Source organism: Rousettus aegyptiacus, unplaced genomic scaffold, assembly GCF_014176215.1.
Source record: "Rousettus aegyptiacus isolate mRouAeg1 unplaced genomic scaffold, mRouAeg1.p scaffold_m13_p_11, whole genome shotgun sequence".
In the NCBI taxonomy this organism is placed as follows: Eukaryota; Metazoa; Chordata; class Mammalia; order Chiroptera; family Pteropodidae; genus Rousettus; species Rousettus aegyptiacus.
Window position 1 is genome coordinate 47,609,063 of NW_023416286.1, and position 17,677 is coordinate 47,626,739.

Here is a 17,677-nt window from a genome sequence, read left to right on the forward strand (position 1 = left end):
TATATCTTTTGGGATATCAAATTTTGCTACAACTTTAAATTTCATTCTTGTTCCTCCACTGCCCTCACTATTAGTTTGCATTTAGATTAACATATTTATCTTTGCCAAGGTCCTTTCAGAGAAATGGGTGGCCAGCACATCTGCAGATTGGCAAAATAATAAAAAAAAAAAAGTTTAATTCCGAGGTTAAAGAATAATATTAGAAATGAAAGATACTTAATGTGTTTAAGAACTGTTAAACTTAAAAATCTGGATTGTATTTAAACTCTCTGTATTTTAGTCAAAAGAGTGTTTAAATTGACTCACTTTTTTAATCCCTTAAAAAAATCTTCTCTTCGACAACTCTGTATAATGAGGCTCTGGCAGACCACTATCATCCTTGCATGTGCTTCTGGAGAAAGAACTGCCCTCTCTCCACCCCATCTGCAGGTCTGCAGAGCAGTTAGCCTGTAGAAGCTTTTTTATTTCATTCAAGGAAACTGGGGGATTGGAAACATATGCACTTAGTTGAGGAGCAGTTTTGCTACTTCCTTAAGTAAGGGTTAAGAGATTAACTTAAACATTTTTATCCATTCGCTCTCACTTTTCATTTCAGCACAAACTCATACCCCCACATGGAGTTCTGGTCTGCAGGGAAGCACTGTTTGGGGTTGCCCTTGAGTTCTCTCTTTACTGTGTTGAAGTTGCAGTCTTCATGATGATAATAGATAATCACTGTAATTCAACACTGTTGCAGTTTCTAACTCAGCTCTGTTTGGTAGATGCTATTCTTATCCAATTTAGAGCCCAGGGAATGCCACAAGAGTGTGCAACAACTGAGAGTCAGCTAGCTGGTTCAGTAGCAGAGTTGGCTCTGATCTAGTGGCTTCCCGGAACCTGTGTGAGTTTTCCCTCCACGGGAAGAACCTCTCTGGGCACACAGCTCTGTTTAAAGGCCTCATTTTCTGTCTTTCAACCTCTTGTGTTTCCTGATCCTTTACAACTGTCTCTATATGGTATTCCTCTCAATATTATTTTCTTTCCCATGCTGACTCTCTCCTAATTGCTGCTTCTAACACTGCGCAGTCCTTTCACAATGGCAATCAGTGAACCTGGCACAACTATGAGGCCACTTTCGTCTATAACTAGCAGTTCTTAGAAGCTTCCATCCTAAAGACATACACTCATTGTATGTTGTTAGATTAAGCTAGTTTATTGACTCGATAGCATCAGAAAGCATTAGACCTGGATAAGTTGAGGGTTTTAAGAAATGGCTTTTATGACTGAGCAATGTGTTTTTATTATTTAATATATCTCCCATTCTGTTAAGGTCTCTGTTTAGATAAAAAGTCCCAAGGAAAGAACTGTCACAACACTAATGATCTCATAAGTGATAACCAACAGTTTATAGACCAAGTGGGTTCTGACTGTCACAGCCATTTTGCTGTGAAATTTCAATTTATCTCCATGCTTGCAGTTAAAATTTGGAGTCCTGCCACATATTTTATTCTTTCTAGTTAGCTGGGTTTAGTCACTTCATGATTTGTCTAAACCAGAGTGAATATCTTGAGACCTTGGTGAGAAGAAATGCACGTCTATACTGTTCTGTGAGTGCCGAGCACAGAATCCCCGTCAAGAACCAAGTGCCTTTGTGTTTTCTGGCAACTACACTGCCTTCCGCCCACTGCACTGCTCCAGCTGCTGCTCCCCTCTCACAGTATGTCCTTGTTGTGACTGTCACGTTAAAGTCTCTGCCACACTCTTTGCTGTCCATGTGTGTGACTGGCATCTGCATCAACATGTTGCCCAGCTCAGAGCCGTTGAATGTCCAACCAATGAGGAATCCCCCTGTCCCTGGCATGAGGATGCGCTCCATGAAGTCCCTCTCAGGCATACAGATGGGGAGCCCCATATCCGGGCATTGGATGGGCAGCACCAGCTCCAATAGGGAAATGTCATTGTCCCCCGTCTCTTCCTCGTACCTCATGTGCACGTGGACTCTCTTTACCTCAATCATCAGTGGGTCCTTGCTTGTTCTGTGAAAATCTGAAATAATGGACAATAGCTGATTTTCAAGGTTGCAAAGATGATAATAGACTAATTAATTCCTCAGTGAGCCATGTGTCAAGGCAGAGGCGAGGTATGGTAAAACGTGCCATGGCTAATTGCACTGATCTCCTTTCATCTATGGATTGAACGGGAACTCAGAGTGAAGTATTTCAACTAATTCTCATGGCCTCGCCTCATACTCTTTAAAAGAAATTGAAATCTATTTTGGGGGTTTTGGTGAAATGGTAAAAAAAGTATGAAGAAATCAACTTCACATTAATTAAAACTTGGCCATTCGGAAGTAGTTCTTCAGGCTAACATTTTGTTGACTGAAAAATATTCAAGATTGTAGAATAAAATATACTCAAGGTTCTTCAGAATCATCATATAGCACTTTCACAAATTATCATTGAATCTTTGCAATGTCCCTACAGGATAGAGATTACTGCCCAATTTTCACTAATAGGAACTAGGCATAGACGAGTTGGGTGGTGAGCCCCACATCATAGCAATGGTCTTGGGTAGCAGAGGGGGATCTGAAACCATATCATCTAATTTTCAGCCAATTATCTGTCTCCTATACCACTTCAGTGTTAAGTTTTTTTTTTATTGGCTGTGATTCCCTCATAATAAATGCTAGCATTTGCCTGCTTGATATGCCCAGATATTTTCTGGGTATTTTATATATGTTTTCTGATTTTATCAGTATCTCAGTATTGAAGCTAAATTTAGTTATGTATTACATTAGAAACACAATTCTAATTTTTAAATTTTCATTTCTACATAAGATAGTTTTTTCCCCAATGTGGTCTTATAAAAATAAATGCTAAAATACTTACTTGTTTTCACGCTAATATTTCTGTGTAACAGTGAACATTTTGCTGTTGTCAGTACAAAATTTTCCTGTATTATAACGCCACCACAAAAGTCTTTTCCTTTGGAATTTGTTAGTTTCACCTTAAAAAATCAAAACACAGTAAATTGCTAGTGGCAATTTGCGGAATTAGGGGCGATATAGTCTAGTGGTTAAGAACATGGGCTCCAAAGACAGCCAGTGAAGGACTGTGATAACAGCTTAAGATACAATAGCCTGTGATAAGCCAAAGATCTACACTGTACTCTAAATCAGCCACTAAACAATGCCAGCTAATAAGCCAACAAAGAAGGTAAAATAGAATCATAAAAATACATATAAGTAATCCAATAAAAGGCATAAAAAGAAAAATGGAAAAAGCGAATGGTAAAATAGAAAACTAATAGCAAAAGTATGGATATAAACCTAACTAAATAAATATAAGATGATCTGAATACCCCAATTAAAAGGCAGGAATTTGTCAGTTTGGATAAAATTGAAAGCCAACTATATAGTTGCCTATAAAACATACAACTTTAATTTTTTTATTAGTAATTTTTTTAGGCGAGGCAACCCTTGGTTGACCTCACAGATTGCAAGGACCTTATCAGTTTACAATCCCTTATTGTTATTTTTTTTATGCCTATAGCTCCTGGTCTTCTTAGGTGGTCTCCCATCCAAGTGCTAACCAGGCCTGACCCTGCTTAGCTTCTGAGATCAGATGAGATTGGGCTTGTTCAGAGTAACATGGCCATAGACTAAAACATACACTTTAAATATAAAAATATAGAATCTTGAGAAAAACAATGTATGCTAACACTAATCAATAACTGTCTAATGCCAGACAAGGGAGATTTTAGAGCAAAGACTATTACCAGGGATATAAAACATTAAATGTGAGGTTAATTTGAATATTAAGTGAACTAAAGTATGTAGCCACATAGCACAGGTGCTGGCTCAAGAAATATTAATTATTGCAATTTTCAGTAGCTTAATAAAATGAGAAATGCTAAGCAAAGTATGAAAGAGTTTTTTAAATTTAATGTAGCCTCATTTTTGGAAATCTTGTTTATTAATAATAGTTGCCATTTATTGACTACCTACATGAGTCAGGTACACTAGCTTTAATCCTCTCTACAACTCATTATCTTTTTATAGGTGGGTAAAACCAAGTTTGCGGGAAGATGGCGTATTCAGCTTTTGTCACCTACACTTGTAAAATTCATTGAAACGCAGGGCCAATTTCTTATCTAGGATGTAAGAAACAAGTTTTAAAAATAATTTTCAACTCTGCTAGGCCATTTAAGTAATTCCATTAAATAACTTCAACACCGTTTATTGTACCAGAGTTAAAATCTAATAGTATCGCCTTAATCAATGTGCTGCCAAGCACATTTGGTTTGTATACAGAGAATGCTCATCTCTCAGGTCATAGCTCTTAGTCTCATTGGTACTAACACTAATTCTGTAGGTGAAAATGGCAACTAAGATACCCTTGAGTGGACAGGGAAACAAGATGGTGCACTTGGCAGAACTAGATCACCACTGTCATTCATGAGGGCTTGACTGCACACAGTCATCCATTCATCAGCTTCCTCTCACCCATATTTTGCAGTTTGCCTTAGTGCACTGATGGGCAGATGATAATAAGAATGTGAGTATGAATAATGGGCCTTAGAAAGCTTAAGGAGGAAAGGCAACACTATAAAGTTCACTGGCTGATTACTAGACCATTTCTGGTTTTGTCCCTTCCTTTCCATCACTTTATCTCCTTTCACTCAGCTTCCTTTCAAATCTGGATTATCACTATAGTTACTGAGCTCTATTCAATCATCTGTCCACGCAGCAGCCAAGTGATTCTGCTCCACTAAACTGGCTTGTAAGCATCAGGGTGAAATAAAAGTGTTATGCACACACACAGCCCCTCATAAAAGAAACTTCTTAAGCTCTGCTGCCCAATATGGTAGTCACATGTGGTTATTGAGCATTTGAGCAAATCTAGATATGTTCCAAATAAAACAACAGCAACAACAAAACCCCCAGATGTCAAAGATTTAGCAATGAAGAAAAAAATGTAAATATCTCAATTTTTAAATACATGTTGAAATAATAGTGTTTAAACATTGGGATATATAAAATACATTATCAAAATTTATTTAATCTGACTAATAGGAAATTTCATTTACATACGTGGCTTATATTATATTTCTATTGACAGTGCTGTTGTAAAGGGTATATGTACTTAAGGCAGAAGATGATCTTCATTAGAGTCCTGAGATGAAAGGAAAATGGAAAACAGGTAAATTAAAACCCACAATGGTGCTTAAACCATAATAATAATAAAAATAATAATACTTACTTTGTGACATTAGTAAAAAAGCAAGAAGAGACTAAATGCTAGTCAAATAGCAGATGTGCCTAGCATGAGGTGCTTGAAATAATTTAGGGAGCAGGGTATAAAATACTAACTTTTTATGTTATTAGGTTAAAAGTGACTTTTTAAATGTCAAGGGTAACCATTAAATAGAAATAGAATGTTTAACTTCAAAACCAACCAAAAGAGGGGAAACCGAAAAATAAAAATTAATGCCGAAGAAGAGAAATTACCTGCACACAATAATGGAGCAGGAGTTCCAGCCAGGTGGCTGGGGAGTGAAGCCTGTGTCCTGAACTCTGGCCTTCTGCCTTTCCTAGGGTCAACTCAAACACCCAAGTGCACCTTCAGGATACTTATGTTCTGAGAGAAATGACATTGGGAATAGTTTGAACTCCATAAGAAAGGCCCTGTGTGGCTGCAAATAAAACTACATGTTTTTATTGCTTGCAAAGAATGAAGACAGATGAAGTTGTGAATTCAGCATTGGAAAGTGCTTTCATGTGTGATGTCGAAATTAGCAAAGAGTTCATCTAAACCATGACTCCTCTTAGTCATCATGTTTCTATTTGGTTGGCAAAAAAGATGGAATGACAAATACGGTGAGATTTGTAACAAAAAATCAAAATATGTTTATAAAATGTTTCTCTTACCTGCCATGGGAAAATTTGAAGATTCCAGTTGCTTTTTGGGGGCATCATGATGTATGTAGAATTCAAGATTCCACATGCACACTTCTCTTCATATGATGCAACAATGAGAAGAAAAATCAGTGCCTTTCAAGTCAAACATAGGGTTTTATCCATGGTTCCAACTACTTGAATCTGATTCCTTCATGCCCATTATTTTGAGATAGCTCATGTAGGCACAGAGCATAGTGAAACGAAATCACTTGCTCTTGGTGCTCGTGGGTTAGCTAAGATACTCCTGTGATCCAGGCAAGCTTCACTGTGGAGGCAAAGACCACGACTCCTCATCACAAATAGAAGAAATGACCTTTCAAACACTATTATAGAGAAGGAGGGGGGCATGTGGATGGGAACTGAAGAAAGAGAGAGACCACCTTTTCTCATTTCTCATCTGATGGAGAACTCACCATGCGGGATGCACGATTTGTGGTCCTGGTCCAGTTTATACCCCTTAGCACAGCTGCACATGTAGGATTCCTGTCCCGGGTGGCAAAAGTGTTGACAACCATCAGTCCTCAATGGGTGACATTCATTTTTAGCTGAAGAGGAAGCAAGGGGGCAAGACAAACGATGCTAACGTGGAAATAATTAGTCATTTTTGAATCTCCTTGTGCCTCGGGGTTCTGGTTTTTCTGTTCAAATATTCTCATTCTTTTCAAATTTTTAGTTGCTCATATAAGCATTTCATATCCAGGAACGTGCATGGAGATATCAAAGGTTCAGTGAGTGGCGACCTTTGTATTTGACCTCAGAAAATGTAATTTGGTCTTGTAAGTATCTGCATACATATTGCAAAGGTATCTCTATTTTTCTAGCCGTATGTATGCACTTATCATATTTCACTTCCGCTACAATAACTGTACTCTTTAAATGGCTCTCCGAGGTGGAGTTGTGGGATGGGAGGGGTTTAGTGTGACCCCATGTGGATGGTTGAGCAGCTGGGATGGCAGGAGGGATGTGTGGGGTGCAGATTAAAACCTTGCTTTGGCATATATTAAGTTTGGGATGTCTGCAAAACATTATGTAGGGCTCTCAAGGAGGCAGTTGGAGTAGAAAGCTGGATTTCAGAGAGAGATTGGGCTGGAAGTAATATTTTCCCCAGGAAAACTGACTGCATTGAGAAGATTAAGTGAATTTATTTACGTATCTGATCCTTACTGATAGGAATTTGGGTTCTCCCTACCCTCATAAGTAAATTTTGCATTTAATTTATTTGCATTTAAGGAATATTAGTTCATGAAGCTCTAAATTTCAGCTGCAGGGAGTGTCTTGAACCCAGGCCTATCTCTGAGTCAGGCTGCGTGTGACTCCCCCTTATAGACTGACCCTCCAGATCCCATCACCCCTGCTTGGGATCAGTCAGGTTCCAGTAATACCTGTCTAGATTGTAAATGGTTTCAGTGGGGGTGGGTTTGGGAGGAAGAAGAGGGGACTCTAAGCCATGGAAACTGTGGAAAGGTGTGTTTGGGAGGCAGGAATGCTGTTCACAGAATGTGATTTCCAGTGGAGAATTGAATAAGAACTGGGTTTCCACGGATACCCTTTTGCTCACCCCCGGCAGCCTATCTCTGTGTAGTTGGGGCGGGTTGGAGCAGGTTGGGGCTGGTGGGGGCTGGTGGGGGCTCACCAAAAGCGCAGTCTCTGCCCTCATAGCCCGAGGAGCAGGTGCAGGTGTAGGTGCGGATGTTGTCTTGGCACGACCCGTTGTTGAGGCAGGGCTGGGAGATACATGGGGTGCCACCTGCCGAGAAGTGTGTGAAATTCTGGAGCAGGTGGCATTATCTGGGCTCTCCTGGCATCCCCTGGCCCCACTGCCCAGGACACCAGGAAGCTGAAGTAGGCTGCCAGGCGCCCCACATATGTCCTCCGGGCTCTGACCAGCCCTCAAAGTCCTCCTTCTTTCCTTGCCGAGACGTCACTATGACTGTCACTGGATGAACAGCACTCCTCCTGTAGGGACGCCCAACATCCCCACCAAGCCTAAGGGAGCTGTCACTTTCCTTAATTTAACAAAGTTCTAACCCTTTAGTGCAGGGCCTAGGGATACCTCAGGGCCACTCAGGGTGGGGAACCCTCCAGCCTCTGCCACCTCAGCCCCACAGGTGCTTCACCCTGATCCTGGAGGGACTGCAGGGACATTCCCACCCCTCTCTTCCTACTTGCGGAGGAAGTGCCAGCCTCTTCCCTTGGGTCAGGGGTCCAGAAGTCTAAGGTTTAAAATCTGGAATTAACTGGCTGTCTAGAGTCGAATGCCTTGCCTCATCTCAAGGATAAAGAAGAGGAAATGATCCTGGACAAGGGTGAGGAAAACCACTTACCCATATACTTTTCCCAAAATTTGTCCTGTAAAATTAAAGCATAAAAAAGTTGCAAGCAGCTTATTTGTTTTTCTGTATTTTCTCCTATAGGTAGACTTAAACATAAGAAAGTGTTAATTTTACCCACTTAATAGGCAAATACTGATTGAAACAAAGAATGTAAAATTCTTTACTTAATGTTATATTTACTATATATGGAACATATCCTATTCAGTATGTATTTACTGTAACCTGTTTAAGGAAGGAAAAATAATTGTCTACGGCATGGGACCAAAACCATGACCATGGCCTTCCAAAGTCACCTTTTACTCCTCCAGGGTTACAGTCTTCATGTCCTTACTTTACAGAGGGCATGATGTATACATAAAAAACTTACATCACTTTTTTTTTTTAATATGCCAATTAAACAATGATTACAAAATTAGAAGTGTGTATGTGTGTGTGGGAGGTTAGTTTGGGTAGGGGTATCTAAAATTAGGAGAATTACTTAGAATTAAATCCTGGAAAGGAAACATGTAATTGTATCTCCCCAATCATACTTGGACGTGTAACAACCTGAATGATGTCACAAGCACAAATTAAGAATACAATTTCTCTTCACCAGGAAGTTTGACTTTCTCTTAGTTTTATTAAAAGATTATCTATTTCAGAAGCATTCTCTTATATATGAACATTTAAGAATCTATGATTCGAATAATATTTTTAAATATATTAAAGAAACAAGTTGATATTCAAAATCAACTTTAAATATTGCTACTTTTATATGTAAAACTAGAAAATCTTTATTAAATATTTTACTATACTAAAATATTTACACACAAATATCCGGCCTCTCAAGTTTGACTTGCTTCTCTATCTTCTGATAAACTTATAAGTATGAATAGTTTGCCTACATTTAGAGTATACATGTAGTCACTTTTAATCCAAATTATAGATTACTATAATCCAAATTATGAAATTTTCTTAATATGTAGGCTCCCTACAGAAAATTTTTGTTTCTTAAAAATTTGTTATATTGAAACAATGAGGTCTCTCTTAAAAATATTGTTTTGCCAGAGTCATGACAAGCTGAGTGATATTTGTGATGAGTAAATAATTGATATGCCAATATGCTTAATTTGAAGAAAAAGTTTAGGAGTATGGGTCCCTCACTTAATAGATGTGGAAAGTTATTTTACTTTTCTGTCTCTGTTTCCTCATCTATAAAGTTAAGATTAAATTAACCTCACAGGTAAGTAAACAGGTTATTTAGCTCTGTCTCTTAAGAAATTATGCTCTCTAAAGGGAGTGGAAATTTGAATAACCAGAAAGCGTGTAAGGTCATGGTGCAGGGTACATACAGTGGTCACGTCATTTTCAAATACTTCTCTTGCTTCTTCATAGACACAAATTTCTTCATAGCATTCTTTTTCCAAATTTCCCTCAAAGAGCTCTTCCAAAAGATAGGAGCCAGCACGCTTCCATCGTATCAGAACTTCATTTGCTTTGGAGGGGGAAAGAAATACTACGGAGCAAGATAAGAATGTAGATACCATCAACATGGATGGACTTACCCTAGAATTTAATACCAGCTTCCTGGGGGGCAGGGCACATGGTGCTGTGACTACCAGATGTCTGCCAGGGGCCTGGCTGCCACCTTTTCTGTCCCCACCAGATCCAGCCCTCAAGGGCCTGCTCATACTCATGTCTGCAGGGCCCACCCTCATCTGCACACACGGGGAAAGCACTCTTCATCTTTGTTGAATGAATGGACACCCTGATGAAGTAGGGGCAGATGCTAACATTTTGTGGAGAGATGACCTGGGGTTCAGAGAGGCTGGACCTCGTCAAGTCCCCATGACTGGGCTGGTGTCAGCATTAACTTGAAACAGCTCATTCGTTTCTTCTTTCGTTTAGGCTGCATTTGGCACCTGGTGCGTAGCAGGCTTGATATTACAAAAATGGAAATCTCAAACTCCACCCTCACGTTTTAGGATTTTGTCCTGGACAGACAGATGGACAACTGTCATAATATCACACATTAAAAGGTTTAACAGACTTAAAACAAAGGGATAAATTGTGCCCAGAGCAAGGAGGAACGAGAACTGCTGCCTTTTGACACAGGTGTTGAGAAGAGAATTGACTTTTGATGGGACTCGCTCCCGGAGAGGAAGGGATATTATGACAAAAGCAAAGAGTGTAAAGTTAGTGTGGCTAATGCATTGTAACAAATAGACTCAATGCATAACTGCTCAGACACAGAATTTTGCTTCCTGCTGGGTGTAGGTCACGCAACAACCACATTTGGGTCCCAGGCTTCTTCCCTGTGGCTGCTTACATGCGGCTCCATGTGCAGCCAGCGTGCAGGTGGAGAAAGTCTCAGAGATGTGCCCGAGAGTGGCAAGTAGGACCCCTATTCACATTCCATGGATGATGGCAACGTGGTTATGAGGGGCTTGGAGATGCAGCCCTGCTGAACAGGTGCTTCCCAGCTGTCTCCACTGAATGGATGTGTAAGGACAGCTTTGCACAAAGCAACATGCGAAAGTGGTGATTAGCCAGTTTGGCTTTAATCCTGGGTGCAGGGAGAGGGAGTGGGGAAGTATGGTGGGCTGCGAAGCTAGAAATGTAGGCTTAACTCACCCAGCAGGTATCTACTGAGCACCTTCCACAGGCCAGTGTGGGCCACGTTCTGAGAATTCAGCAGAAAACTAGACAGACCAGTTCCGGCCTATATGGGGCTAGAACCTCACTGGGGACAGGCATTCAACAAATCATCATGCACATAGTGAATGGAGATTACGAACAGTGCAGTGTGAACATGTGAAAAGTCAGAGAGCTGCAAAGACAAGATAGGCCACCAGGAGAACCACTGTCAGAATGCCACAGTCTGCAGGGTCAGGGAGGGCATCCCTGAGAAAGGGGCTTTTCCACTGAGATTTGAAGAGTGAGAAAGAATTAGCTTAGGATGGGAAAGGTGGGAAGTGGAGTGCATTTTAGGCCAAGGGAGAAGCCTGCTCTGGATAGGAAGGCAGGGAACAGCATCACAAACCTGGACCATATAGGTGAAGGGAGGCTCAAGAGGGGCTGTCCCCCATAGTCCAATGGCACAGAACAAGAACCCCCTATTTCTAGCTGCCTAAGAAACTTGCATGGCCATTTCTTTGTTTCTCTTTCCATCCTGCTGTCTGGATGTGATGGCTGCAGGTGATGGCTGGAGAGCTAAGCACATTCTTGAATAAGAGGATGAGGCTCATATCAGAGAGGACAGAATGGTGAGCTTCCTTAGAAGGACACCAGCCATTGGATTTAGGGCCCATCCTGATTGGGGATGATCTCTTCTTATTACATCTGCAATGATCTTGTTTCCAAATAAGGTCATATTCTGAGGTTTGGGGTGAACATGAAGTTTGGAGAACACCGCACAGATGGTAACACATATTTCTCTACCATAAGAGAGGTACTTTGGGACTGTGAGTGTCTTTAACCAAATGATTTCGGCATCTTTGGTTGTTTTTTGTGAATCAGTTGTTGCCATTATAATCGCAAAATAGTGAATTTAAACTCATTTTTTTTTCAAATTTACTAATCAGACTTCTGTTGTAAAAGAGAATTTTCTCTTCTCCCTCCTTTTATTTATTTATTTAACTGATTAAAACTTTTAAATTGATATGTTTTCCATTTCAGAAGTTCCACATGATTATTTTTCACAAGTGTTTGAGCATTTTAATGTCTCTTATTTCCTTCTTATATATTTTTTTAAAATTTATTTTTTATTTATTTTTTAATTGAAGAAATTATTTAATTCCGCCCCCCCCCCCAGCTATCTCCTCCCTCCCACCTCCCCTCTGGTGACCACTAGTTCTTTGTCCACGTCCATGAGCCTCTGTCTGTCCTGTTCATTTGTTGCTTTTAGGTTTATATCCCACATATAAGTGATATCATGCAATTTTCAACTTTTTCTGTCTGGCTTATTTCACTTAGCCTGATTATCTCGGGGTCCATCCATGTTGTCATAAATGGCAGTATTTAATCTCTTCTTATGGCTGAGTAATATTCCATTGTATATATGTACCACAGCTTCTTTAGCCAGTCATCTGTCATAGGACACTTCAGTTGCTTCCATGTCCTGGTCACTGTGAGTAACGCTGCTATGAACATCGGTGTGCAAATATCTTTTTGAATATAGGGTTTCAAATCTTTGGGCTAAATACCCAGGAGAGGATTTGCTGGATCATATGGTAGAATGATTCTTAGTTTTTTGAGGACCCTCCATACTGTTTTCCGTAGTGGCTGTACCCATTTGCAGTCCCCCCAGCATTGTATGAGGGTTCCTTTTCCTCCTCATCCTCTCCAGCATTTGTTATTACTTGTCCTGTTGATTATAGCTATTCTAACAGGTGAGAGATGGTATCTCATTGTGGCTTTGATTTGCATTTCCTAGCTAGTGATGTTGAGCATCTTTTCAAATATGTGTTGGCCATTTGTATGTCCTCTAGGGAGAAGTATCTATTCAGGTCTTCTGCCTATCTTTTGATGGCTCGTTTTTTTGTCGTTGTTATTGAGTCGTATGAATTCTATATATATTTTGGATATTAGGCCCTTATCGGAGGCATTATTCCTTCTCATATTTTTATCTCATGTTTCTTCAAATGTATTGAACCTTTATTTCATTTTCTGTGTCTGAGCATTGAGGTACGATTCTATTCTTTACCCTGCAGGTTCGCGGTTATCCTGTTTGTGAATTTGAGGATTTTTTCTTTGACCATGAATGGCCCTTTTTCTTCAGAACGTTAGGGGCTGGAATTCTCTGGGGCCCAGAATGAAAGCGGGTTTCTCCAGGGAGGATCTGCGCTTGTCTCAAGGTGGGTGCTTCCCATTCAGGCGGACCTGACACCAGACTGTTGGGGTTTCCAGATCATTGGGTCAAACTGTAGCCACTGGTTCTTGGGAGATGTTTTTCTTCCTCTACCCACTGCCAATATCCAGTCAGGGAATTTGTTTTTCTTCCTCTGTGTGGAGAGTCGAAGGCTGGCTACTGGGCTGGTGGGCTGGTGTGGGGTCTCCATCTGGAGTGGTGCGGTTCCAAGGGTGACAGTCTGATTTATGCTCACCTTTCACAATGTGTGTGTGTGTGTTTTTTTTTTGGCTTCTGTTGATTTTTTCCCTTCGTGCCAGCCTAGTGATGCATTTAAAAGATTTGTCTACTTTCAGTTTTTATCAGGAGGGTTTTTCTGTGTATCCGATCCATAGCTCTTCTAATACCAAAATTCCACAAATCCCTATTTTGTTTAAGCTATAGTGATTAATTTAAGGTTATGTAAGGTTGTATACAGCATCGTAAACTATAATGTTACTTGTGGGTCTCTTCTAATCACAGACAAATCTAACTCTGATTGGCACAACACTTCAAGTCTTTCGGATTTTATTCTAAAGGTTTTCAACAAAAGAAGAATATGACCAGCTTAGTGTTTTTCAAATCAAGCTCTTCGCTATGTGGAGGGTGAGGGTGATAAGGATGGTGAGGTGCAAGTGGGCCAGTTGGACACTTGGCTGTGCCGAACAGTGCTGCCCAAGGCGGATGGATGAAAGACCCAGGTTCGCTAAAGTATCCCAGCACCGCATTTAAAGCATCGAAAGAGTTTAAAATAATTTTAATAATATGCTTATCTAACCCAATAGATCCAAAATATTATTTCAACATATCATCTCTTTTAAAAATTATTGATTTGAGTTTACATTCTTATTTCATGTAACCTTCACAATGTGTTTTAAGCTCATAGCAATCTCACCTTGGACCCACCCTGTTTCAGTGGCTAATGCACTAGGCTGGGCGTGCTGGTAGGTAGCTAAGGAGTGGGGGTGGTGGTTGACTCCATATCCAGCTGAAGCTACACGGGAAATGCAGCTGCATTTATAAGGCTGGGAGAGCAGAGGAGGCACACACACGACCCCAGTTTGGGACAGAATGGGAAGGAATGTAAAGGAGGACCACGACAGGTACACGACAAGGCTTCTAAGGCTTGAGACCAAGAGTGCCTCCACTTATAATATTTAATGTCTTGATAAATATGAAATGAAGACATTTTAAAACGGTGACGAGGCTCATAATTCCCTCAAAACAGGAAAGTCAAACGAGTTAACTTGCCAAAGTGGCCGTTGGAGCCTTTTTTCCTGGAGAGCAATGAGTGGGCTCTCACTTTCTGAGCTGACTGTCACAGGGAAGTAAAAACACAAACTTTTCTCAATCTTCCAGCTGCCACATGTTGGAGCAGAGTCGGGGAGCTTCCTCTCTAGGTCTGTCTTAAGGAAAAATGCTGTCGCCATGGGGTCTGGGGACCCTTGGGCCACAGGGCAGCAGGCCGTTTTGATTCCCTGCATTATAGCTGGTGGTGGAGAGCTATGGAGATGATGGGGTACAACTTCTATCTCCCCCAGAGAAGTGGCTGTGGGGATGTGCCCCGCCCCGTGTCTGGGCCCCACAGACTGAGCCACCCGCTCAGCTTCTCACACTCCTAGTTCCTTCCGGCATCGCTTTTGGGAGGCCCCATTATTTCCAACATATTTGTCGTGAATGATAAAGAGACCAGGAGGGCTCTTTAGAGGGTTGAGTTAAGATCATGCTGGTCACTCAGGGGCTTATCTGCCTAGGAAACACCCTTCGTATCAGACCCACGCTGTCGGGAGGGATGTGGTTAGACAGCAGCTGCCTACCTGAGGGCTCAGTGCAGTGCAGGACCAGGAGTACCAGGAGCAGCTGGATGCAGCCTGCCATTCCGACCGGCCGCCGAGGGACAGGTCCGCAAACACGGGGGCCAAAGTCCACCCTGGGCCACGCTCACAGCACAGGAGGAACTGCTTAAAATGACTCCCAGTCCTAAAACCTGTAGCCAAGTAGGAGACAGAAGACGGAAATGAGAAAAGTGCTCCCCGTTAGGAGGACATTTCATGTGGAATTTTATCGAATAAATTCAATGTTCTAAATATATGCTTCAGTTCTGTATTTTTCTGTTTAAGACAGAAAATAAAAAGAGAAAAGAAAAGACAGAAAAATGCAAAGCTAAGGCAAAGAGGGCCTTGGTGTGGTATTTGGGGAGACACAGCTGGGCAGACTTCTGGAGTGAAGTCAGGAGGTCCTGTCCAAGGAAATAGATAGGCCGAGAGAGATTTCCTCTGGCACGCACGTAGCTCCAAGTAACAAGGCTCAGGTGGCTTCCCCACCTGGTCAGGTATTCTGGGCCTGGGGATATAGCAGTGAGCAAGACAAGTTTCTGGAGCTTACATTCTAGGTGTGTGGGGGGGACACACAGGAGGAGTGTAGGGAGGTGGGGAGGGAGAGCCTGGGGAAGAGAGGAGAAAGGAACGAGTAGGGAGGGAGGAGGGAGAAATGTTAAATTTTGCTGTCAAGAAAAGGAAAGTAGATACAGTGGTCCAGGCTAAAGAGGCTCCCTTTGGGAGAGAAACCTGAGCACAGAGAACGCCTAAGCCCTGAGGGAGGGCACAGTTGCCAGAAGCGTCGCAGGAGGCTAGTGTGACAGGAGGGGATCCACAGGAGGGCAGCAGAGGACTAAGATCGGAGAGAGAAACTGAACTTAGATGGGGTGGGCCAGGGGGCAGCAAACTGTTCTGTAAAGGGCTAGAGAGCAGACCACAGCATCAGGGGCCTCACGCACCTCTCGGTAAGACCTACACAGCTGGGTTTCTGCAGCACCAAGTGCCATGTGCGGGAGTGGACTCAGGGGACTTTTTGTAAGAACCAAGTGTGTCTGTGAGCTGAGAATGACCATGAGATGATAAATACTCAGAACCCTGTCTGAGAGGACAGCACACTCATACCCCACCCTCGACTGATTCTTGGTCACCCTTTCCTTGGGTGGATGCACAGAGGATGGACCCCAGTGGACATTCTCCCTCTGCCTCTGTCCCTGTCTCTCTGTTGTTTGTCTGTCCCTGTGTCTCTGTCCTTCTCTGTCTGTCTGTCTCTCCTGTCCTTCTTTCCCCTACGCCTCCATATATCAGAGGATTCTCTTCTGTTAAGGGGCATCAGTGAGAACTGCAGCCATTCGTCTCTCTCGCTGCATTCTGTTAGTTTCTTTCAAAGTATCATTTCACGTGTACCCGGATGTTTCGTAGCTTCTGACACTGACATTTTTGGAGCACCTAGGCCCTTCTCACTAGATTTGCCCTATTGACCTCTCACAGACTCACATATCAGCACAATATGTCCTTTCCAGTGCACTGTGTCAGGGTACAGCATGTCTGTGGCCCTCTTGTTGATGATAACGGGCCACTCGGCTAGTGTTGAGCCCAGCAGGCCTCACTGTTATAAAGCTTCCTTGTTACGGATTGGCAGTTAGAAAATAGTCACAGGTTTGTAAGTACAGCATAGGGAATATAGTCAATAATATTGTAATGGCTGTGTATAGTGCCAGGTGGGTACTCGAGACATCAGGGGGATCACTTCATAAATTATATGAATATCTAACCAGTATGCTAGATCCCTGAAAGTAATATAAGACAATTTTAAAAAGCTGCCCTGTCCTATTTGTAATTAAAAAGTTATTTCTGGGACCATGCTCTGAGACTGCGAATATCTTGTTTCTCAGTGACTTTTCCACCAGGGTTTTGGTGTTCATTGATGACTTGCCTCGACTGATGACTTTCTTGGTGGCCATAGCAGCAGGGGTCCTGCTAATATTGAAATTTAAACTATCCAGTTCCCGTTTAGTTGGCTTCATCCCAGTGGGGATGGAGAGCAGCCACTCCCAACCAATATGGTCCCATTGCTCACCCAGCTTTAAGGCCCCAGGCTTTGCACCCTGCACCTACAGGCAGGGCCTCAGGACCGGCCGGCCCTCCAGTGAGCCAGCACCGCAGAGGCCCTGCATGTGGAAGGTCGCCTGTGCTCTTGGGAACCCACTGCCACCGCTGGTGTTGAATCAGCAGCACTAGGCCTGGCCTCCACGTAGCTGGCTTGTGCTCTCTGTTGCTTCCTAACGCACACTCAGCTGGGCCTCCCTACCCCTTCAAATTTCATAACGCCACCCGGAATCTGCTCCCAGGCTATCACCTTTGTTCTTCTCCCCTCAGAAACAGCATGCGTGTGGGGGCGGCAGTGGCTAAGGAGGTGGTTTTACTGTAGTATTTTAACTTCTCCCTCACTCTCAGGAGAAGGCATGAACCCTTACTTTCTCACACAATTTGGTTCCTTACCCTTGGCTTCCTGCTTATCTCTATGCCCTCAGGGCCTCACCTTCCACTCCCAGCAGCCCCTGACGGGAACTCGGGAACTCGGGAACTCGGGAACTCGGGAACTCGGGAACTCAGGAACTCTGACGGTAGCAGGTCAGGGAATGTGCCCCCAGGAAAAGCCTTAGAACACATTTAGGGAGGAGGTGGCTTCATTAGCTCTGTTTTCCCATGAAGTGGGGATACT

The 17,677-nt window shown here is 42.3% G+C and overlaps 1 protein-coding gene and 1 pseudogene across 1 annotated transcript; both read right to left on the reverse strand.

Moving 5' to 3' along the window:
• Positions 1-83: 83 nt before the first annotated feature.
• Positions 84-15,076, reverse strand: PROZ (protein Z, vitamin K dependent plasma glycoprotein). The gene is made up of 8 exons (XM_016151928.2): positions 14,956-15,076; positions 9,603-9,766; positions 8,263-8,287; positions 7,572-7,685; positions 6,352-6,483; positions 5,909-5,994; positions 2,868-2,985; positions 84-2,025 (listed from the first exon to the last, which is right to left on the reverse strand). Exons 1-8 carry the CDS (start codon positions 15,014-15,016, stop codon positions 1,511-1,513), a joined length of 1,215 nt encoding a protein of 404 aa, XP_016007414.2. The 5' UTR covers positions 15,017-15,076; the 3' UTR covers positions 84-1,510.
• LOC118609736 lies at positions 3,522-3,640 on the reverse strand (annotated as a pseudogene).
• Positions 15,077-17,677: the final 2,601 nt, after the last annotated feature.